This window comes from Passer domesticus, chromosome Z, assembly GCF_036417665.1.
Source record: "Passer domesticus isolate bPasDom1 chromosome Z, bPasDom1.hap1, whole genome shotgun sequence".
NCBI lineage: Eukaryota > Metazoa > Chordata > Aves > Passeriformes > Passeridae > Passer > Passer domesticus.
In genome coordinates, this window is record NC_087512.1 from 66,616,813 (window position 1) to 66,640,117 (window position 23,305).

The 23,305-nt window shown below is 36.7% G+C and overlaps 1 protein-coding gene across 2 annotated transcripts in view; it reads right to left on the reverse strand.

The window, feature by feature from the left end:
* The window catches only part of CEP120 (centrosomal protein 120), a 37,948-nt gene extending 19,629 nt beyond the window's left edge, over positions 1 to 18,319 (reverse strand). Inside the window, exons 1-14 of one of the 2 annotated variants that reach the window (XM_064403478.1) lie at positions 18,099 to 18,319; positions 16,801 to 16,957; positions 15,770 to 15,884; positions 14,729 to 14,870; positions 12,467 to 12,615; positions 11,209 to 11,406; positions 8,966 to 9,193; positions 8,497 to 8,665; positions 7,342 to 7,452; positions 5,920 to 6,097; positions 3,797 to 3,946; positions 2,792 to 2,974; positions 433 to 529; positions 191 to 343 (exon numbers count right to left, since the gene is read on the reverse strand). In XM_064403478.1, the coding sequence (XP_064259548.1) occupies positions 191 to 343; positions 433 to 529; positions 2,792 to 2,974; positions 3,797 to 3,946; positions 5,920 to 6,097; positions 7,342 to 7,452; positions 8,497 to 8,665; positions 8,966 to 9,193; positions 11,209 to 11,406; positions 12,467 to 12,615; positions 14,729 to 14,870; positions 15,770 to 15,884; positions 16,801 to 16,957; positions 18,099 to 18,150 (2,082 nt within the window). In that variant the 5' untranslated portion in view covers positions 18,151 to 18,319. Of the gene's footprint in view, positions 1 to 190; positions 344 to 432; positions 530 to 2,791; positions 2,975 to 3,796; positions 3,947 to 5,919; positions 6,098 to 7,341; positions 7,453 to 8,496; positions 8,705 to 8,965; positions 9,194 to 11,208; positions 11,407 to 12,466; positions 12,616 to 14,728; positions 14,871 to 15,769; positions 15,885 to 16,800; positions 16,958 to 18,098 lie in introns of both variants that reach the window. The other variant, XM_064403477.1, reaches the window with a different exon arrangement.
* Between the last annotated feature and the right edge of the window lie 4,986 nt (positions 18,320 to 23,305).

A 23,305-nucleotide genomic window follows, 5' to 3' on the forward strand; every position in this document is an offset into this window, starting at 1 on the left:
TTCCTTAAGTAAGAACATAGAATTTGTGAATGGAGTAGTTTACATCTGAAGTTTTAATATTCTGTATGAGTAAAATTTAGTTCTTACTTGAAATGGTAAAATAAAATATAATTAAGGTTATTCTCTGTACCAATTCTGCTAAATTTCTCTGGCAATCACGTAATTTAGGCAATAAAAAAAGAGTAAAAACCTGATTTTCAAAAATGTCCTCTTGCATTTCCTTCCACATTTCTAACTCCAGTGCTGCTTTGTATTCCAGAGTTTCTCGAGGTTCTGGACGGTCTTCTGGGGCACAGCGAAGCTGAGTGTGAGGGACATGCTGTTGCTGACCAGCACCTACATCCTGATATAATAAGAGTGAATTTTTCATTGGAACCTCAACTTGTCAAAGACATGTTCAAAGGAAAAATAAAAGATTTATATAAAATTTACTTGAGAAGAATCTGACACCATAACTTCTTGCACTTTGACAAGTCCATAGTCTTCCAAGGTGATGGTGTACGAAAGCTCTGCTATTCTGCTTCCTGACCTATAAATGGCATTAGAATGTTACTTTAATTAAAACTCTCTAAAGACATGGAAAAAGAATTGTAAGACAACACACAAAACAGCAAAGCTGAAGTTGTTCTGTGCAAGCTCAGCATCTCTAAACAGTTGCCTATGTGAGAGCTCTCTTATATATATTGTTAAGTTAGGGACTAGTTTCTGAATGTATTGCAAGCCTTCTCACTTAAGCAGATAACTTGTCATTGGAAACCTATTTAACTAACAAATTACTATAATCATCACATCCCTGCAATGAGGGAATAATCCAAAATTGTACCTCCAGTCCTAAACCTTTCGAATGATGTAACTGTTCATATACAGGCACTGCTTCTGACTTCAACTTAAGATACTCATTAAATTTTCTTAGCTTTCCTTGTTTAGACTTCAACAGTAACCTTTTAGTTATCCACAATATATTTAAGTTACTTTATAATTTGTGGTAAGACATCCTGGGATTATTAAAAAACACATTTCTGGAAGTTTCAGCATAGGGAACTGGCAACTTTCAATCACAAAGAGGTTACAATATCTACCTGCCCTTGTTCAGTGAAACAATACCTACATAACAGATATTTTAATAAATTAATTTGAAAACAGTTGTGGTTTCCGCTTAAGAACAGTTTGTTTCCAACTGCCTTGTCTCTAATCACAGTCAAATTGTAGCAAACAAAGCCAGTCTTTTGCACGGGAAGGTACTAAGAGAAGGGACATAAAGAAGTCATCTAACTGGAAATTATCAAAAGTCTCACATGAAAGTACACTGAAGTGTAGACCCTGGTCAAAACAAAACCTCTCATTTCAGTGATAATCACCCAGTAAAGCAAGTTACACAATCACTGGTCATCTGGAAGCTGCAGAACATATCAAGCAACAAGATACTGAAGGACTTAACCACAGCTACAGGTTTCACAGAAATTCACTTTCAGCAGATAGAGATTAGATGACACTAAAATGCTTTTTACAAGGGTGCAGCCTTCTACACTATACTTCTATTTGCAAAGGAAAAAACCCCAATAAATGCTTGTACTTAAAATAAATTGCTGCATTAAATTCTTACAACCTTCCATCAGCTACTCACTAAAAAAGAAAACAAGATTTGTATTAGTTGACCTAAAAAAAAAAAATCAGAGTAAATGATTCAACAAGTCTGTTGAACATATCAATATAAAAAGGAGGTTACACCAACAAGAGCAAGGACAAGAAGGGGCCAGCACAGCAAAACACAGACCTGATTATATTTTGAGAATGCCATCTAGTGGTTATGTTTTGTGCAAAACCACGTTTCACTTAACAAATGGTAAAAGTATGAACCTTAATGTAAAGTGACACCTTAAAGTAACTCTTCACAGAATCAGGCCATGCTGGCTTTCCCAGAGAAGTTTAAGCAAAGCCAGAGGTTAATTTTTTAAGCTGGGGAGGTACCAGTCACTAACATTTCCTGTGAAATTTCCTGTGAGTTAAATATAAAATCCATTCTTTAAAACTGTTGCATTAGCGGTTTAAAACTGACCTCAGTCTTAATAGCAATTACGTTTATTTTTAAGGGCATAATCAAGTTCCATCACTACACAGAAAAGATGAGGGTCTAGACACTGATTGTGAACATTAATCATCTTCAACAAGGACACAAGACAGAAGTAACTACCAATCAAAAAAGAAAAAAACCACCCACCCACACATATATATATGTATATATAAAACCCCATCACTGCTCTGTGTAAATGAACATTTGTCTTCAGACAGAGTATTAGCTAATACTGCTCCTTCTAATGTACACAAGCTGAAACCCCTGCTACTATCCTGAAACAGGAGACATCTCCATTCTCTCGGTGTATCTGTCCTAACTTTCACCGAAGTCAGTTGTATCTGAAAACATACTATGGACAAACAATGTTAAATACATTATGGAATAACAACCCTTTCTATAATTGAGTAACTTACTTAAGGAAGTGCCTCAGTAACATTGTTTGCGTCTTAATCTGTCTGTGAAGTTTAATTTACCCAGGATCATGATTATATAAAGGCTTATTACAATGAGTAGCGTATACATTGCTCAAAATTAAGTGGCAACTTTGCTTTTCATCTCTTGGATGCCTGTTCCCCCCTTTGCATACTGCACTACTCTGCAGCCTGTTTACCTATTCAAAAAGCTATGCAGGAAAAGCTGTCTGTTTTTCAGAGAAACACTAAACAGGCAACTCTAGAAAACTTGCTACAGAGCAAAGTATTTTTTAAATAGTTTTACCCTTGTGCTGCTGTGAAACTGACTGTTTCATTACAAGTCTGACGCCAGCATTGTTCACCATTCCCACCCAAGAAGCGGGTTTTTTCTGAAGCCAAAACATTTGAAAGCTGAAGCCTTGCCACTCCTAGAAGTAAGTCTTTGGCTGTTTTATCCTTGTGCCACAATTCAACCAGCAGAGGCAATCTGAAACAAAGAAGTGATCTTCATGTCAGGCATCAAAATGGAAGAGGGGGGTTCTTCTGAATAAGAATGCCTATGTTCTTAAAGTAACTTCTCAAATCAGTGATGGTTACAAAAGTAAAAAAAATGAGTTGGCTTTACTGCCTTTCACTTAGAAGAATGAGACTGACTGACTGTATCTTCTCAATCACTTGATTCAGATTATCATTCCTTTCTCCAGTTAGGGACTAACAATGTTACAGTGAGTAACTGACAGAACAATGCTAACACAACTTGACCATCTCCATTTATAAATACTTAGAAAATTAATTGTAACCATTGTCACTCAAAATACAGGTCCTCCCACTACTACTTTCTAAATACTGCTATTTTGATTTTTTTTTTTTTTTTACATCTTAATCATTTATTAAAAGCTGGTGGAACTACTAGAACTGTTTTACAGCCCTCAACACTGCAAACTGCTTTCCAGGTACCTGCTGTATTTTCAAAGATATCATATAGCCACTGCATATTAAAAAGAAAATAATTTCCTATTTCAAGAAGTACTTTGTCAAAAAAAAATGCTATCAAGCTTTACTTTTAAAATTTATGGCAATTTTACTTGTTTCTGTAAGCAACAATACTTGAATATGCAAGAGAGAAAAATCAAGAACTGTAGAATTCCTGACTTTAAATGATAATAGAGAAACTGGAAGAATAAGCTATTAAGAATTTATTGGCATTGGCCCTTGAATTACTTACTAAAATCTAGCACTAATAATCTTAATGTGCCTGCATTTACAACAAAATCTAGAAAAGATAAGATAAAAAATTGCAAATTACTACCTGAAGAATGTATCTTGAAGCTGATGAGGTATAGTTGCAAAGTCAAATGCACAATATGACTTTGGAAGGAAAACTTCCATGTTCTTTCTAACTTCTACAGGTGGACTTGTCATAATAGGTGCTGCACTGCCAAAAAATGGGTACGAGTACCTAATAAAAACAATAACAAAAATAATAATTCTAAAATAGGTAACTTTTTTGTACCTTCTGCAACAGGAAAACCAGTTTAGACATCATTTAGTAAAGCATGACTTGCTTCAAAGTTCGAGATATTTATACATTCAACAATAGAACTTAGCTCTTAAGTATTCATGTCATCATTTCCTTCAGGAACAATCCAGCTTCTTTATACTGGCTGTTGCTTTGACAAAATAATAACCTGTATGTTCACAACAAGATGAATTCATATTTTGCAAGAACTCTGCAATTATTATATAAAACTAAGCAGACAACGGAAGACAAATTTATACTCATGTGCAGATTGTTAGTTGAGAACATCTGTAATTGCATGTACAGTTCAGTTCAGACTAGATTGACATGCAATAACTGATAACTAGGTATACATAGACACAGTGTCAGAACCACTAGAAAATTTCATTAGCTTTTTCATTTCCACAGTTTAATTGACTGAAAGGCAAGCCAAATCATTTTAACAATACGACTCAAAAGATGGCCTGAAACGACTCTATTGGCAATTTCAGTGTATGATAAACTGTAACAAAGGGGAGGTCATGAACCTCTTAAACTTCATTTTATTCAAACTGATGTTGACAGCTGTAAGCTAAGTTCCTAATAAAATAAAAGCTGCATCAAATGATGCTTCTATATATAAAAATTGCATTCTTCACCTTTTGTGAACAGCTGTTGAAAGAGCTTGCTTAGACTGGAATAAAGTAATCCTTCCAGTTTACAGTCAATATGCAATTTTTTACCCTGCAACTTCTCTTAATGTTTATGTATCTGGATGTTTCTCCTCTTCAGCTTCCTGCCATATTCATTACTGACTATAAAAATTCAAGTGCATAAAGCAAAAAAAAAAAAAACCCAAAAACCTATGCGTTGCTACTGTTCTGAAACAAATTAACTATTGAAATGTTACATAAAAGATTTTATGTGGCAAAATTCCATCCATTGCTTTCTGCATACTATTTAGTAATGCAGCCAATATGGAAAGACATTAATGCTGCATGCAATGATGTTAAGTAACTGTATTTTAAAATATTCTAGCTCTACATGTCATCCACACCTTTTGACTTAGTTCAGACTGTTTAAACCCCAAGAATCACCACCACAACTAGATTCCTCAATGTACTTAAAACTGTATCAATCAAGGTCTGCCAGAAAAGAGGTAGAGCAAATGGAGAGGCAACTCCCCAGACAGAAATCCTCAATGCTTTCAGACTAAATCACTATTTGAAGATACATTTCGTCACAAACATCAAGAACAACTCTGATGGAAATAAGACCAATTGTAAAAACTATTATTAATCACTCACTTAAAACACAACATCAATAATTACTATAACAAAAGTAGAATTTCTTTTTTAAACCGTCAAAGTCATCCCTGTATTTACAAGTCCCTCAGAAATGCATTTAACTACACTGATTCTTCATTAGAACTAGAATGGGCTTCCTTTGGATTCATACACAAACCAGTGAGCTGTCTCTTACTAAAACACTGTAAGGAGTTCTTGGTGGAATGTGTAAAACTACAAAACAAAACAAAACCAAAACAAACAAAAAAACCAAAACCAACCAAACAAAAAACTCCACAAAAAAACAAAAACAAAAAACCAAAAACCAAACAAACAAAAAAAACCCAACAAAAACAAAACAAAAAAACCCAAAAACCACACACAAAAAAAAAAAAACAAAAAACCCCCACTTAATTGATGAGCTGGAAATGGAGCCAGAAAGATTTAATACAGCAAAAGGCAAAGTTTTACACGCCATCTTTAATGGTCAGTTTAGCGATAAGCCAGATGAACATTCTAAAGTATTTTGCTACTGAAAATCAGCTACATTTTAAAAGGCATGAAGAAGCAGAGAGGCACCATGCCACCTGTGATCACTCAGATTACAATGGCTTTGTATTTTCCAAGAATAACAAAAACAAATTGTACCTTAAAATGCAATTTATTGGAAAACCAACTTCCAGACCACGTATACTTCTTAAGTCTATTGAAAAGCAAAAATGGTGAGAGGCTGCCGGAATGACAATTTTCTGTGCTGACACAGGCTCAGAAGAACTGGACACACCCACAGGGTTAGGCTGAGATATTGCTACTGGACCACTATCAGCTGAAAACACAAAAGAGAATTAATGTACATTTTTCATAACTTGTTCTGCCCAAAATAGCAAAATATATCAAAGATCAGTGTCACATTTTAAATGCAAGTAGATAGGTTGCTTTCCTAAGAGATTCCTTGTAAAATAAATTAATACTGTGAAAAATAACCACTCCTTCTGTAAGTTACTGCTTCCAAAGAAAAAACACCAAAACCCAATATATTTTAAATCTTCTTACAGGACTGTAATATTTTTCCTTTCTTTATTAATCTTTGAAGGTTTACTCACCTATAAAAGTTTACAATAAGATCAAAAAAATTAAGTTCTTCAGCAAGACCCTGTAAGACTGCAGTTTATACTGATTTTTCATAGTCAACTTGATGGCATGCATAGGAAAAAATAGTTTTAGAAATTTAGGGGTTTTTAAAATTAACTAATTTCTTTAGGGGAATTACAAAGACAATCAGATTAACAGGTCAATTGTGCTCATATAAGGCAGCATCACTCTTGGCCCCAGCTGAGGTTTAGCCATTGAAGCTAAACATTGAAGCATTGAACCAAAACATGCAAAGCACATCTGCTTCTGTCACAGAACCCATGTACTGTGACACCCATGTTATAATTTAGAAGGCAGAAGCAACATTGAGTGCCAGTCCAATTACATCGAGGCTTCTCATATCCTTACAATGAGACTCAATACTGCCTTCACAGACAAAAACATCAAACTACAAGTCCCACAGACAGGTCTCCAAAAGGAGTTCTTGAAAAAATGTTCAAGACATTTGGTTTAAGTCTTTAAGGGTTCTTTGGGCTACCAAGCCCCTGCAAAAGAGGGAATGAAAGTATCAGATAAGAACTCAACAGCCTTTTGTAAGTGCTACTTGTTCTGATACTTCCTTCATAATTATTTAAACCATTTCCACTTCTGTAATTTTTAAAGAAATACATCACTACTAGCATTGACTTTATTCTTTCCTCTTTTTTTCAAGTGTTTTGCTTGCATTAATATTAATATTACAAAAACAAAAATTGCTGTAATACTTCAGCATCAGCTAGTTAACACAATGTATGAATGAAACAATTTTAAGTGATTCAGGTAGAATGTCAACAGATTGCTTGGTGCAAAGAATGGGCTGAATGGAATTTAAAGATCATACAGCTTTTAAGTACACACAGCTTACTGTTAAAATTTATTTAAGTTGGTACTACAGTCAAATTTCATTTAATGTACCAAATTCAATAAATTTTGCCTTACTGGGATTTTGCAGATCTGTCAGAGGTGACTTTGCTCTGCTCTGTGATTTCAAAGCTGGAAGCTCTTCAAAACACTGTTTGCTAACCTCTTGAGGACAGCTAGCCACCAGCCCTGGAAGACAAATGTGAAATGACATGTTTTACATCTTAGCAAAACACAATTATAAAATTACTATTACTATCAATATAAAAGCACAATCTTGGATTTCCTGACCAGAGATTCAAACCAACTGCTGGGTTCACAATACTTTCTTTTTACATTCCACATAAAGGACTTAAACCTTGCTTAGATAAAATCAGTTAGGATTAAAAAATTTGGCTGAACTAGCAGACAAATCCTGAGAGCCCATTCTAGAAACGGAATTTCCTCTACAGAACTGGGTGTCTTTAGAAAAAAGCTCAAAAGACCTGCAATACAAATATCACTAGAAAAACAATAATTCCACTTTATTCATAAACCATCTCTTAAGAAGATTCATGTTCAGTAACATTTAGCAAAACAACATTTTTTGAGATTTATTTGGTTATTATGGTATTTCTTCTCTCTGCTCTTCTTCCACTTTTCCACTTCCCAGTTCTGAAATCAGAAACAAGTCTTCCTAGGGCTTGGGCTACCAAGTCCAAACAAAAGGATCATGTAAAAACAAACAATACAACCAAATTGCTTGGTTTTGTTCAGGAACCTGTACTGTATGAACATTTGTCTTCACAAATTATAATCCACATAGAAAATTCCTTAGAAAACTCAAAAATCCCACATTACCCGGCTTTTCTACTGAATAAATTAACATTAGACCATTTCATCTCAATTAAGCAAGTCAGTTTCTTCATAGACATTGCACTAAACCTTCTCATTCACAACTCCAGGAAATTCCAAAAACTTTTGTTATGATTTTTCAAGTTTATGACCATCCACATGACTTGTAATCTACGCACCGCCAAATCTCTAATCTGGCTCTTGCAAGTGTACTTAACAATGATCATGATCAAATCACAACATTTATCCCCCTTCTGTTACTTGTTTTATGCAAATGATTCTGCCTTGTCTGAAATTTTCACCAGAAATGAGTACTACTTCATGAATATACAAGAAAGGAGTAGTACATGACCCAAGACCACACTTAGCAACTGGGCAAAAAAATTATATACCACATACCCCTTTTCCTTGGTTTTGTGCCTTTTTCAAACTTAAGACTTTCCACTTCACTCTCTGTTGCTACATCTTCTTTTGAAGAACACTGGTCAGCTTGAGATGGGACATTTTGGGATCTCTGCTGCTGGCTCTCTGTTTTTCCATTAAGAGGTGAAAGAACTTTCTCCTGCAGCTGTTTGGGTTCAGTTGTAGCATTTAAGGGAATCAAAGGCTGAATGAAATAATAATTTTCTTATTGACCATAGCTCACATTAAAAAACTCTGTCTATGACATTTCATAGTATGAGATAATTATTCAGACATAGAAAAATACCAATGAAAGGATTATTCATATAAAGCAATTAATTCCTTCAGGTTTTTTTGTTTTGTTTTTTATGCAAAAACCAGTCAAATATGTTTAAGAAATACCAATAATTGAACATTAAATTGTGTGTAAACCAGCAATGAACAGGTAGTTCATTCAAAAACACACCTGGGTAGTCAAGCTCTCCCTTTGAAGAATCACAGATACCCCAACAGTAGGAGCCAGATCCACAGGCAGTTGTGGCAGTTTCTGTTTAGCTCTATTTGGTGGAATAAGAACAAATGGTCCTTCTATTGCCACTGGGTGTTGATCAATCTCCACATTTCCTCTTTTGAGCAGTCCAGACAGGGGAACTTCAGTGCTTCCAAGAGAGTGGTCCCCACAGCAAAGATGGATCTGCACACACAGAAAGGTGCTAGAAAGTAACTGGTATGTATGATTTGCACTGGAACCATCTGTGCACCCTCCACTAAAGGTAGCATAAATACAACAAGTTATCATCCCCAACCTAGTCCCTGCATGCTGAGAATAAGAACAGCTATGAAATGTCAGCTTTGAGCAGGTGGGATTTGCTCACTGATGGGGCAGCAGCAAATCACTTCACTGCCTTTGTGACGACCTGTCATATCATTCATTCTGTAGGATAAATTCAGTATTCTGTGGCTTCCAAACACTGCAAAGATGCTTGTCCTTCAGGCACAGGCATATAAAATGCATAACTGCAAGGTAATTAAAAAGATTACTTGAAGGCTTTGGGCATATATTTAGACACCACTTAACTGGCAAGGATTTTTGGAATTAAGTAACCGTGGTTTTAATTCCCAGTAAATATAATCATTTGAAAATTTGATTCAACTGTTTTTTCCTTACACAGTTTAATATTTATACATACGAGTGAAAGATGGATCTTAAAAACAAAACCAGTACACACTAAAGTAATCTATTTTCCTCAAAGTTACTCTGAAACTCAAATACTAGCTTGCTTTTTCCCAAATAAGAGTCACGTCAGTTTTGATTTAGCAGATCAGAACACTGTATTCCCATCCTTAATATTTATTGCACTTAAAGAAAACTGTTGTGCTGAAGGTGTGACCTGCAGTGTACATATTTAGGTACACATATATATGTACATACATACAAATACAGTCATACAACACATATATATACACACACTCTAGTCTGGCAACTAGCACCTTTTACAACCAACGTCTTCATTTTTGGAGCTATATATTAAAATTAAGAATCAGAACACAGTGCTCTGATCCTATATCCTAAGATTTAAGATGATGAGTGATAACTCAAAGGAAGAAAACTGTAAACCAAAATGTGGATCTGACCGCAAAGAACTTTTGTTCAAAAAATTGTTCTTTACACATGATGCAAAACATGCATAATTCCACACGTATGTATCATATATGTTATAAATTGCAAACACACCAGTGCACATGTTGCTCCAAAAATATTGAAACTTGAGGCAAACAAATTAAAAAAATTGGAACAATACAAGATTTAAATAAAAGCATCCTTAAACCACCCTGCATAAAAACCCTAGAATAGTCAGTATAAAGTTAAAGAAAAATAACTTGAAAAGGGTCCAGATCCACAAATTACTTTGTATAACTACTACTGTCTTATTTACTATCAGAAATCCTACACCACCCTCATACAACAAAGCAGACTCTTGTTTTGTAATTTTGTAATTAGTTTGAGCCACGCACAGATTGCCATAAATACTCTAAGTACTACCTGATATTTATTCCACTTAGCTTGGAAAAGGCCCTTAAGTCTGCTGAGTCCACCTGTTAACCTAACACTGCCAACTCACCACTAAACCATCTCCTCGATTTACTGGCAAAGCTAAATAAGATAAGAAATATCCCATAACAGCTCAGAAATGTCTGTAGTGTTTTCAGAAACAGCATTTGGCTGCAGTGCGGGGAAAAAAAAAAACTTGCATATCATTCACAAAGAGTGCTGAGGACAGTGATTTTTATACCTTCGGCTAGAGTGACCTGAGCAGCTGGTATGGGATTACCATAAGTAACACAAAGCAGGACTCTGGGTTGTAGATGGTCTGACTGCAGTGCAGGCCCCAAAGCTCAGAGCTCCTCAGAGAGCCACATTACTTCTTTGGGAAGATCATATTTCAGCAACAGCTTTTATTATGACATGTAAACCCGCTTGCTGTAATAGCAACTAATTAAAAAGACACCACTCCACCTGAGCTAGGAAACTTGCTGCTATGGTTTCCATCATATCAGCAAGACAATCAACTTATATTCGAGCCAAAATACTATAAGAGCATCTTAGTTTTGGAAACAGAAACGCTTCACAGATACAGCCTGAGACATACTCCATTTCTTTAAATTTAATTATTTATTTTCATTCACATTTGAAATTAAACATCTTACCTGCAATTTTGACTGTGCACAAAGATAAACTTGAAGAACATCTACTGTACTACGTATTCGAACTGAAGCTCTTTCTGGCTCGAAGTTTGGATTAATTAAATCAGTGAAAGGTTCATTTGTGACATCATTTCCCAGTAATGAGTAGTAGAAAAAAAACTCAGGTTGTCGATCAGGGATCTTCATAGTACTAGGAACTAACTGAAAGAGATGCAGAAGAGAATTATGTATCTCTTTCCTTGATGCAGAGTTATAGTAATTCTGAAGCACTACTTTGGAAATTAGAGCCTCAAGTGACCAGCTGACCTAAACCACAGCTTGCACTGTACACATAACTTATTATATTAATATTTAAATTTAAAAAGTTTTACTTTTTTTAAGTAAAAAAGAACAAGACTTGTCAACATCAAGGGCTGTAACTGACCTGTATTTACTAACATAAAATACTGCACAAATACTCAGAAATAAACTATGCCTTCATAAAATATTTCCAATTATTAAATAATGCAGATTAGATACTGTTATATAATTTATGTGATTAAATAATAGACTGAAACAGGCGAACAGCTACTTCATCCTGTAGGCAACTGCAAGTTCAATGCCTAAAGAGGCACAGCCACAAGCATGATCACAGTAAATTTTGCTTCTCAAGGTCCTACAATTCTGACATGGAAAATTATTTTCCCTGAAAAAAAAGAAACGTGACAAGTCTGAAAAGAGTTTATCACACACCATGAGTTCTAGACCAATTAAAACAGTGCTGTCAGTACAGCATAAACATAGCAGCTAAGGTCTAAAGCTGAAACAACCATTAGCATGCCACTTCATCCAAGCTAGTAAGTCCTTCCCTCAGGCAACATACAAGCTGTTTATATACTTGAAAAGCATTTCACCTTGTTTAAACTCCAGTGCATGGGCACCACACTGAAGACTGGTATTATCCATACACAAACTTCTTATGCTATATTGCAGTAGAGAAATATGCATTTCACAAGAATGCATCATTTGAGGTAAATACAGCTTTAGTACTTCAAAATAATTATATTTCATCTGCAGTCTGAAATGTTAAAGACTTCATAAAGTTTTAAAATTAATACAAATTCACTTTGGGACAAGGTTATTTCTTGAAATAAACTCAAGAAACCATAAAAAAAAACTAATTAGAAATGAGGAATGGGAGGGTGAAAATTCTAACATATTTTTTAACTAACATAAAGTGGCATAACACTTCTTAAAAACTACACATAGCAAGGAAACAGACCTGTTCCAACTGTGTGGCAAAGGCAATGGTTACAGACAAGACAAAGTGATCTCTGCAATACTCTGCTGGTCCAATTTGATGATAGCCCTCTTCTTCATTCAAGACTGGCACAATACTTTTAGGGTCCAGTCCACGAAAAAGGGTTAGTACTAAGAGAGAAGAAATAAACATAAGTAACTAGTGGTCTTTGCAATTGCTCCAGCAATCTGGTATATAATTGCAATTTTATTTTTAAGCATTACACATGGAAATTACATGTGGAAAGAAAAATTACAAATAAAGATCTTGATGCCTGTTAGCAAAGTTTTGCAAAACACAAAGTCTCCAGCTACACTTTGAAACGGCTACAAAAAAATCTGAAATTAACTTTTATTCACAACTGTTAAACTGAACACCATGCTAAACAGAATTCTACTTCCTATTTTTATTTTGTGTTACAATGAGAAATATTACACTGACTGGAAGTTTATTTCAGTAGGCTAGAGTATACCGTGCTATTTCTTTACTTAGCTCATTAAAGAAAATGCAGGACAGTAACTGCATATTGCAGTCTATTGGAACAAGTATGCTATGCCACTCCACAGATCTTTAGAATGTTGCATTTAAAGATTTTTCATCTCAAGTCTTCAATGTATAAAACTCTGTATTCTGATTTGCTAGCTTTTGTTCTATAATGCCAGTAATTCAACATATTCAACCCTCAGGTTACATCAAATAGAAATAATGACATAACATTTTGTGAACAAAAAAGCTCTGTTTCCAATACTGGAAGCCTTAGACATCTTAACTCAGTAAAGAAAAAAGAGTGTATAAATACTAAATGGAAAAGTATCAGACCAGACTAGAACTGGGTAATACAGCTTTGTCATACCCAATGCTTGGAACATTAGCTTAACAACTGTGAAAACCTAGAAGTTTGCTTTTCCACATCACATAAATATGATATTGACTAATTTTGACATGATGAAAAAAAGGAAAAAGCTGGCAAACTCGTTTGCAGCAATTATTCCACAGAAAACATGAAATGGGAAATAGCACTGAGTGATGGGCAGAAAGGTCTTTTTAATTTTTTGCCAGTGTCATGAGGGATAGGAGAACTTACAGACACAAAGACCACATGGGAAGTGCAGGCTAAGGAAGCATTTAGAGTAGTTCTTTGCCTCCTTTACAGACATTACAATATGGGAAGTTCCCTATATCCTGCTGTAAACCTGAAAGAATGGAGTAAGCTATCTATTACTGAAACTTAAATCCGATCTTAACCAACCTTGAAATGCAGTCAAGTCAGTAAACTCTGGGCCAGAAGCTTATAAAATATTTACTGCCACTGACCACTCTACTTCTACAAAATTACAGCCACAGATCATCAGCAGATAGATGATGGATTCAGAATTAGGAAAAATGTACCTTCATGGCAAGAACACAAAGTATTGTAAGGTATGCGGAAGAAAAGCCACTGGTGGTACCAAAAGGCTAATTTCTCAAAAGTTAAGTAGATATGCATTTGGGTGACAGATCAGGGCAAGATGGAAATATGGTTTTGTTTTGGGACTCATTAAATCAAGTTTCTAAGACCTTGGTTTTGTTTTTTTTTTTTTTAACAGCTACTATCTTGCATTAAAAAAACCCCCAAAACACAGATGAAAAAGTGACTTAAAGGCACAGCACAGAAAGGCCCCTACTAGTGTTAACATTTGAAGCCCAATAGATTTTTGGCATTTCTCTGATTTCTTTCAAGAAAAATAAACAAAAGAATCCAGAATTGAAGAATGAGTCCCAACAGTAAGCAGATATTACTACAAAAAAATCTTACTAGTACATAATTTAAGTACCTAAAGATTAGAAGAGGAACCCACCAAAAAAAAAAAATCAAGCGTACCCAGCAAATGAGACATTTTGCTACTTTACAGTTCCAAGCCCAAACTACTGAAACTTTACCTTCTATTAAGAAGCTCCTTTCCTATTTCTTTCGTAACTTTCCAAAGCCCATAAATAGAAGTTAAATACCCAAGGGAGTTAACTATAAGACCCTGATTCTCATTTTAAATACCAGCTGGTTTGCAAAAGTCACATAATTATCACAGTAAAGAATCCTTGAAAAAGTTGCTCCAAAGGTACATTAATCAGTTGCAAAGGATTTGCACTGGAACTGCTGTGAAATTAAAATTCTATTGAGACTTAAAACAACACATTTGTAACAAGTGATATGTCATCTGCACAGAAAGATTTTTAATTCAAAGTGAGCAATGTCATGTTACTTACCCTTTCCTTCTCTAGGAGGTGCCTCCTTTGCTTTAAAGTCATCAACTAGGGCTTTTGAATCCGTCTCCAATGCAACACCAATTTGTATTTCAGGTTTAAACTTAGGGTACTTGTTACTAAGCAAAGGATACCATTTAGGTGCCTACAGAGTTAAAAACAAAAGTAAGACTCAAAAGTGTTTAAATGCAACAGAAAAAAAAATGTAACAGTATAAAACTATTACAGAAAACTCAGTCTTAATCTAGCACTTCTACTTTATCATCTACAGAAATACACTTTGGCTTTTATTTCTAGAAATTTGGTCTATTAGTATACTGCTGTACTAAAATATTCTATAGAATGGTTGCTGGATGACTACCTAAACATATTGGTTTTTTCCCACTGACTTGTACAGTGCAAAGATTAGATAAATATACCATAAATCTTTATTTAGAAAACCTTCAAGTCCTCAACTGCACAGTAACACAGAAGCATTGGAAATACACTGGAAGAATGATGCCAAAATACGACACCAGGCTCCTCATATGACCCATATCAAAGTTACGTTCTGATCAAGCTTGATACAAGGGAGTTGGCGAATTAAATTTATATGTACAATTATATTGTGCTTACTCTGTGCTGCATTAAAGGGTTAGAAACAATCACCTAACACATCATCTTCCATGGAGGCTCACTATAAAAAAAACCTTAAGACATGATTTGATGATGGAGACTCAATCCAATTGCTCCATATGTATTCCTTAGATATAATTTTCCAGTTGATTAAATAATGAGATTGTGTAGATTAACTGGTTGCTAGTGATGCTATAATTCAATCCAGAAGCAAGCAAGATTAGTGCCAACTGTATTTTTTCATTTGCACATGTTCTCTGATTCAAGATGTCTCTCCTCTTAAGAAAAGCAACAAAATCCCCCATATATGATCAGTCATACTCCAAAATGAGACTCAAAAGTTTAGCCTATGCTTTAATTCAAATTATATTATCTGTAACAGCATGGTTGTCAAAACAATTTTTTAAATCTTTATAGCCCATAACGTACCTGTTTCTTTTCTGGTGCAGCCCTCAGATCCAGTACAATATAGCCTATATTCTCTTTAGCAGAAGATACAGAATCCAGTGCAAAACACTGGAGTTTAATAGGTGTACGCTGCAGTCTGAAAAAGTAATTCAGTTGAAATATTAAATATAAAATGTATCTCTGCAATTAGTTCTCAAGGAAGTTCATAAGTTTCCAGCAAGCCAATGATACAAACCATTATATAACTAGTTTCATTAGGTCAGAAACAGAACTTATATTGAACACCAAGTCATCACTAAGTGAGAGAATGAACAAATGGCTAAATTTTTTAAGAAGAGTACATTGGAGCCTCAGTCTCAAGTGCTATTAAAAAGACATTAGCAACAAATAAATACTTCACTCACACAAAAGAAAAAAGTACAGAGCCTCACACAAAATTTCAATTTCACTTGGAGAGGCATCTCAAAAACAGGACTTGTGGACAAGATTTTTGGGTAAAGCACCTGACTACTGCAAGGCACAGATAGGGCATCTAGCACATGGCAAATGTAGGCATCTTTTCCTGTCAAATAAATATGATACAGCATTTTTAACTTCTTTGATCATAACATTACAACCTGTAAGTTGTAAGACTTGTGAAACAAAATAACAGTTATGGAAACATTCAATTTCTCAGCTTATCTCTCTGAAATTTTCAGAAACTATTTACACAGGCTTTTCAGACTTGAAATTAAGTTAATTTTGTGCCACAGTATACATAAGGAAGCTTGACTGCAATGTTTGAATTACAGAACTATTAGTTTGCTCTAAGAGCCCGCAGGGTGTTTTTTAGTAGTGTGAAAATACACCCTTTAGAATTTTTAAACATCACTTATTTTGCCACACATTACCTTTTTTGTACATTAATACACCTTTCCACAACATTTTTGTAGCTAAAAGAAAGTTTCTAAAAAACAATTCAGATGACACTATACCAAAAATTGTATTTCATTAACTGCAAAGAGAGAAAGTTAAATTTTATCTGCAAATTAGACTTCACTTTTTAACATTACCTGTGCTGATGGAGTGCTTTCCTATCAAGTTCCCAGGCCAATTCTGTAGCAAATTCTGGCTGATCAGTATGCTCCACAGGGTCAGTAGCCAACTGTTCACCATCTAACTTGGCTTCAACTATAAGCGTGTGCTTGGGCCGTTTTGGGAAACAGCGCCCTGTAAAAGAATGGCATTGCATGTGCCATCACTAAAATTGGCGCAAGAGCTCAGACTGAAATTAATTTCTCATGTCACCTTCCCTGCTCTGATCTTTAAAGAAAAAGTGTTTGCACTATGCAGAAATACAGAAGACATAATATAAAACAGAGTATTTGTGAAGAAATAGGAAATTAAGTAAAAAAGCAAAGTAGCAAGCAATTAGAATTATTTGAGAAATCTATGACTGGCAACAAGTAAGAGAGCAGGCGTGAGAAAGAGTGAATGTTTTACTTCAAGTGAAAATGTTATGACTGTCCGACATCAAAATAGAAAAACATGATCTTATAAAAGTAATGAATGGTGTTTCTCCTGCCACTTGCTGAAAAAAAAAAAGTCATTACCAGATTAGGGGAGCGTTTAAAACAGTACAGGATTAGTCCTGGGCTCAGGATCATCCAATATTCTGATATGAAATGACAAAAAGAAACAGAAGTTTACTTATATCACAGTGTGGGGAGACGACACTACAAGTATATCAAACGACAGGATCTTATTTGTAAGATCCTCTGGCAAACTACATAAATGGACAGAGAGATAATAGGATTTACTTGACAAAGAGAAAGCATTCAGGTAAAACAACCCAAACCCCCGCCAATCTGCAAAACAGCCCAAAAGAGTTAAAGACATCCTAACAAATCACTCACTCACACACAAATTAGACTACAGAAACTAAAACCTGCAGAAATGCAAGATGACCAACGAAACAGACATTTGAGTCAAAATTACCGAAAAAAGCTTAAGGCTGATTTCTAGGAAGGGATAGAAATACCAGAATTTTCTATTAAAAAAAACCCAAAAACCAAACCAAACCAAACCAACAAAACCCAAAACCTCAGGGAACAACCAGTACTTTTCTCATCCACTTAATACATTGCGTAAATACCTCCAAAACCTAACAGAGGGCAGGCAACCCTGACCTTAAGATAAGTACGTCCAAAGCTTTATTAATAACATCGGTTTACTCAACGCTGCTCGGCTGACCCCGTTCATGCCACCAGAGAAAACACCTCGGAGGCAGGACCAGCCCTCATCTTCCTCTCGGGACACAGGGGACGCGCAGCAGCCGGGAGGCCGTGACCCTCCCGCCCCTCACACTTACCCTCCAGCACGGAGACGACGATCAGCAGCCGATCGGCGGCTCTGGAGACCATCTCCCCGCTCCGCCCGGGCGCTGCCGGGGCCGGGAAGCGCGGCCACTCCCGAGGCGGAGCGGAGAGAACCAGGAGCGCCCAAACCGCTCCGCCCCGCCCGCCTTGCCGCCACCCGCCGCCCTTTTGCCGCCGCGGAGCCTTTAAACACCAACCGCCGCCGCTTCCGCCCGGCAACGCCGGCCCCGCCGCTTCCGCCGCCGGCTCCGCCCCGCAACGCCGCTCCCGGGCCCCGGCACCGCCCCGACACCGCCCCGCCCCGCAGCTCACGGGCACAGCACTGCTCTGACACCGCCGCTCCCGGGCACGGCACCGCCCCGACACCGCCCCGACACCGCCCCGCACCGCTGCTCACGGGCCCAGCACTGCTCCGACACCGCCGCTCCCGGGCCCCGGCACCGCCCCGCGCCGCTGCTCACGGGCCCAGCACCGCCCCGACACCGCCACTCCCGGGCACGGCACCGCCCCAGGGCCTCAGGGTGAGCGGCAGTGCCGTGGCGCGGAGTGTCAGACGGGGGCGTGGAGCCCTAGTCGAAAACCTCACACATAAAAGTATAAGAAGGCTTTTCACAGGCACTCTGCGTTGCCAGGGCAGGGATGCCAGCTACTACAAAGACATGCCTTCTATTAAAGCGTGGAAGTTTCGTTACTTTGTTTTTCGTCCCGCCACTGTGATAAGCGTCAGAGCAGGAGAAATTTGAATCCAGTCGTAGTGAAACGCATCTTTGTCCTCCTTAGGTAATTTTTTAGAGTATTGTCTTCCATACAAAGTAATAATCAGATAAGCAGCAATATCACAAAACAGCGTGTCCCTGCACTTGGCGTACCAAGTTAACCACATATGTCATGACTGTGAGGCAAAATACCCTATTTTTAGGTTTACAGTATTTTTTTAGTAGATGGCTTATCAAAATCTTTGTGTAGACATAAAATCCTTGAGTTTTAGTAACACATGTACTCTGTAAAGTTGCTGAGTCACAATTTGTGAATACCAGGAGAGAGAAAACCTGTTTTCCTTCTGCAAGGATTTTATTCTGGTTCTGAAACAATTCTCAAAAAGACACTTTTTATGTCTGAGTTGAATCTGCCCAAGTTCAATTCTGGCTGCTCCTTTTTGTTGGGTCATCTTCAGGTGTATAACACTGCACATGACACAGCACCTCTCTATCCCTACAAACTGAGTCCTTAAATTTCTATCACTGTCACCTTCTGCAAGCCAGGTTGTAGGTACATTATACAGATACTTTTTACACAAAACCTGGAGGCAGACCTCTGAAAAGTGATTTTGGCTGATCCCAGACAATAACAAAAATACACAGTTTATCTGTACAGCTTTTTTATTTGAAAATTGATGCCTCTTGGTGTGATTCATTAAAATAATATTCCTGTGAACCACTGTTGAACAATCACTTCTTCTTGCAATTTTACATGGATTTGCTTTTTGCCTATTTAGCATGTTGGACTGGTTCAGCAGAGGGTCAGAAAAATATCAGAGCCAGCACAAAAGACTGAGAGCTTGTGACCAACAATGCTGGTTTGTGGGTATTTATGTCTGCACTTGGCAAAGCATCTCTCCTTTTGGTAACAGCAAGCCTTTAAATCAGGTCACCTACTCATGGAACTTTATTCTTTGACATTCTCTCCTGGCTCTAACTTGACTTTTTATTTTCATGTTGCAGGTATTAACTGTGCCAAAAGCCTCATCACTATAAGCTTTTCAGTAAAGGCTTTTTTTAAAATTTATTTTATTTTTTTTAAATAAAATTAAAGGAGGAGATAGAAGGAGAGAAAAAAGACCTGAAAAAGACAATGGGACCATCTTGGTACTATCATCTACATTTACTTTGCAGTACACCAAGTCTTTGTCTATTCATCCAAGAACCACGAAAGTCTGTTTTCTTATTATGCTATCATAGTCTTGCTAAGTTGTATCTCACCTTGTGCATTTGCCTGCTGAGGTGTCAGATGCAGGACGTGCCCTATGTGAGAGCCCTGGCAGTGAGCACACCTGTGGGACGTGTGCCCAGGCAGAGGAACACCTCTGCTGGGTGACAGAACTGTGGGAGGAGGTGAGTACATTAAGCAGCATCAGAGAGTCTGCGTGAGAGACAGACTACTTGAAGAGACTCCTACCTTCCCAGGGGCCAATCTGTCAGGCAGACAGGGTGCATGATACAGGGAATTCCCTATCCTATCTTTAATCTGCAGAACATAATTACTTAAGAGATAGGGGAGAAATGGTGACAATTTCCTGCCTTGCACAGTGGAGCGTCCCTTCCGTTACTACCCCACCCTCCCAGGTGCCCTGGAATATAACAGGTACAAGGCTCTGCAAGTGCAGCTGAACAGCAACAAGAAGGATTTTTCATCTAGGTCAGAGATGTCACTAAGGTTAAGTCAGCTTAAGTCATTCCCAGTGTCAAGACTGCTTCCATACAGGAAAAGAAGAAAAGACATGTTACTGTCTTTTCTTCTGTGAGAAACAAAAAACCCAATATACACACTGGATCCACTTAAAGTCTGCTGCCCCTCAAAGCCTGTGTTAAAGACATTATGAGGAAATTTTCTACTCTGGTACAGCCCTCAGATTATTAACTATTAATACTTTTTCAAGCAGGCAGTGATGAAATTGCAATACGAAGTCTAAGGGCAATCAAAAAGGGAATTCAGCATCCTGAGACTAACTGGTTAAGGGATCAGGAGCACATGTAAAATTCTCCTCTATTGTTCCAGTTGCAGGGAATGATGAAGGAAGAAACAGGAAGCAGATCAAAAGAATAACAGATCAGTATCTGAATCTGGGACTGATCAGACTGGTCCATGGCAGAATTTTGTGGGTTTTGATCATCATGGTGCTCCCAGGCTTATTTCCAGTGAGCCTGTTTTTATCCCCTTTCCTCTTCAAATCTAGTTTAAAACTTCTTTAATGAGGCCTGTTAACTCCTGATTGAAGATCCTTTTCTCACTTTAAGACAGGTGCACCCCATTTGTGAGTAGCAGGCCTGATGATCAAAAATATTCAAGGATGATATGCAAGTGGACACTAGCAGATTTTGGTTGGCCCTTACTAATTTGTGCAGCAGGGGTGGGCTTTGAAGTGTTAGAAACCATGGAAGCATGTGGGAACAGTCACACAGGAATTAGGTTTTCTTCCCCTAAAAAGGTGGCAGGATTGACAGCCCAACTAAAATGCAACTACACCAATGGAAAACATTGTGAAGCCCAAGAACTACAGTGTAAGCAATCATGGAGAAATGGTGGATAACTTGCGCTTCTGGAATGTTGCAACAAGTGGCTATAAACGATTCAGAATCAGCAGACAAAGACAGCCCTCTTTAGGAAGTGGAGGGTTTAGGGAGTGTTTTCCTATACTGCTGTATCATCTAGAGCTTAGAGATGAAAGAGTAAAACATGCTTTAGTGAAATTTGTTTTGCTCTTCTCTAAATGCATTTATTGTCTTCAAACTAAGAAAAACTCCAAACAGTAGGGACAACCTAATGACTCTCACACTTCAATAATTGTACCAGACTTGGAAAGGCATCTAAATGAAACAATATAAAGACAATGCTGGTATTGAAAAGATTTTGTATATTATTTCTATTCAGCACACTTCTTTCTAATAATTTGTGAGACTGTTTTAATCTATCTGAAATTACATAGACTTAAAAAAACCCCAAGATACAATTGTAAAAACACCTAATCCACTGAGAACATGCCGTAAAATGCCCTGTTTCAAGTACAGTCACTTTCTATTACATTAATGTGTTTGTCCATGTTCTTACTTTGATCTTTTAATTCACATTCAACAAATTAATGTTATTTGGCTTCTCTTTTAGCAACAGAATTTGAACTGTAGCACTTAAAGTATTCATTTGTCAATCTGTACTCAAATTTCTGTGATGCAGATACTTTCCAGTATCTTTTGCTTTATTACTATCTTCACCTATCCCGCATTTGTAAGCAAACAACATAATTAAATTCAGGTGAGTACATATAAGCTAGCTCATGAAGTCAAATCAAGTAGTGAATGCTAGGTACAATTCTTAAGTTAGCATTGGTTACATTTTTTTTTTCATATAGACAATGGTTAAACTAATTATTGATTTAATAATTTATGAGTGTAATTGTTAAATACTTTAATCAACACTTTTTATGTTTATGTCCTTGTTCAGAGCCTATAAAGTTTTAACAGTTCTTAATTAATAAATTATTTTTCTTGGCATGGATATTTTTTTCAATCACAGGTTCACTTCCCATGGACATGACATGTCAATTTTTTCTCCATGGTTTTTCTTATACTTAATTTTACAAAGTTATTCATTCTGCCTTCTTTACTTCATTCTCTTAAGTAAAAAAAAAAAAAGTTTCTATTGACATTGAAAGATTTTTACTTGCTGCATTTCTAATTGGCTTAGGATCATTTCTTTAGTTCTTATTTAATCTGTCTTGGAATTCCTTTTACACTTGAGGATTGTTCATGCAGAAGTAATAATGAATAGCTGTACCTCTTTGTAGAGGGGATTTAAATTGCATGTAAGTGGAATATGTATTCTAGAAATATTCTTCTTATGGTTGTTTGGTTACACTTTGGAATACTTTGGGCATATCCTTAAGTGTTTCATTGTTTCTTGTTGTAAAATAGCCTCAGTATGAGCACACTTTATATGAAGTTCGAATATGAGAGACAAATTTTAAATACTGTCTTTAAGGCAAAATTTAGAACTTGAATCGCTGATCCACAGTGCATGACCTGGAGGAGAAAAACAACATAATTTACACAAAGGATATTTGAATTGCAGAAGAAGGGAAGCTGAAGGCTCTTTTCAAAGATTAAATTAGAAAAGTAGTAAGTTTTATTCTTCTGAAAATGTGAGAAAAAAGAGTGAAACATATTTCTTCAGAAAAGTCATAAACTGTTACTTTTTCTCCACTGACAGCTGTGATATGCATAAATGGTGTAAATGTCACTGGACAGTTTATTGTGATACCTAATTCTATTCACATGAGCTGTACTCATGGATATCCTGTATCATGAATATCAATGAAAATTAGAAAGTATGTTGTACTTGCTTTGTGTGGCAAGGTTTTTGCAGTGGGGGTTACAGGGTGGTTGCAGTGAGAAGGTGCCCCCACATCCAATAAAACCAATGCCAGGTA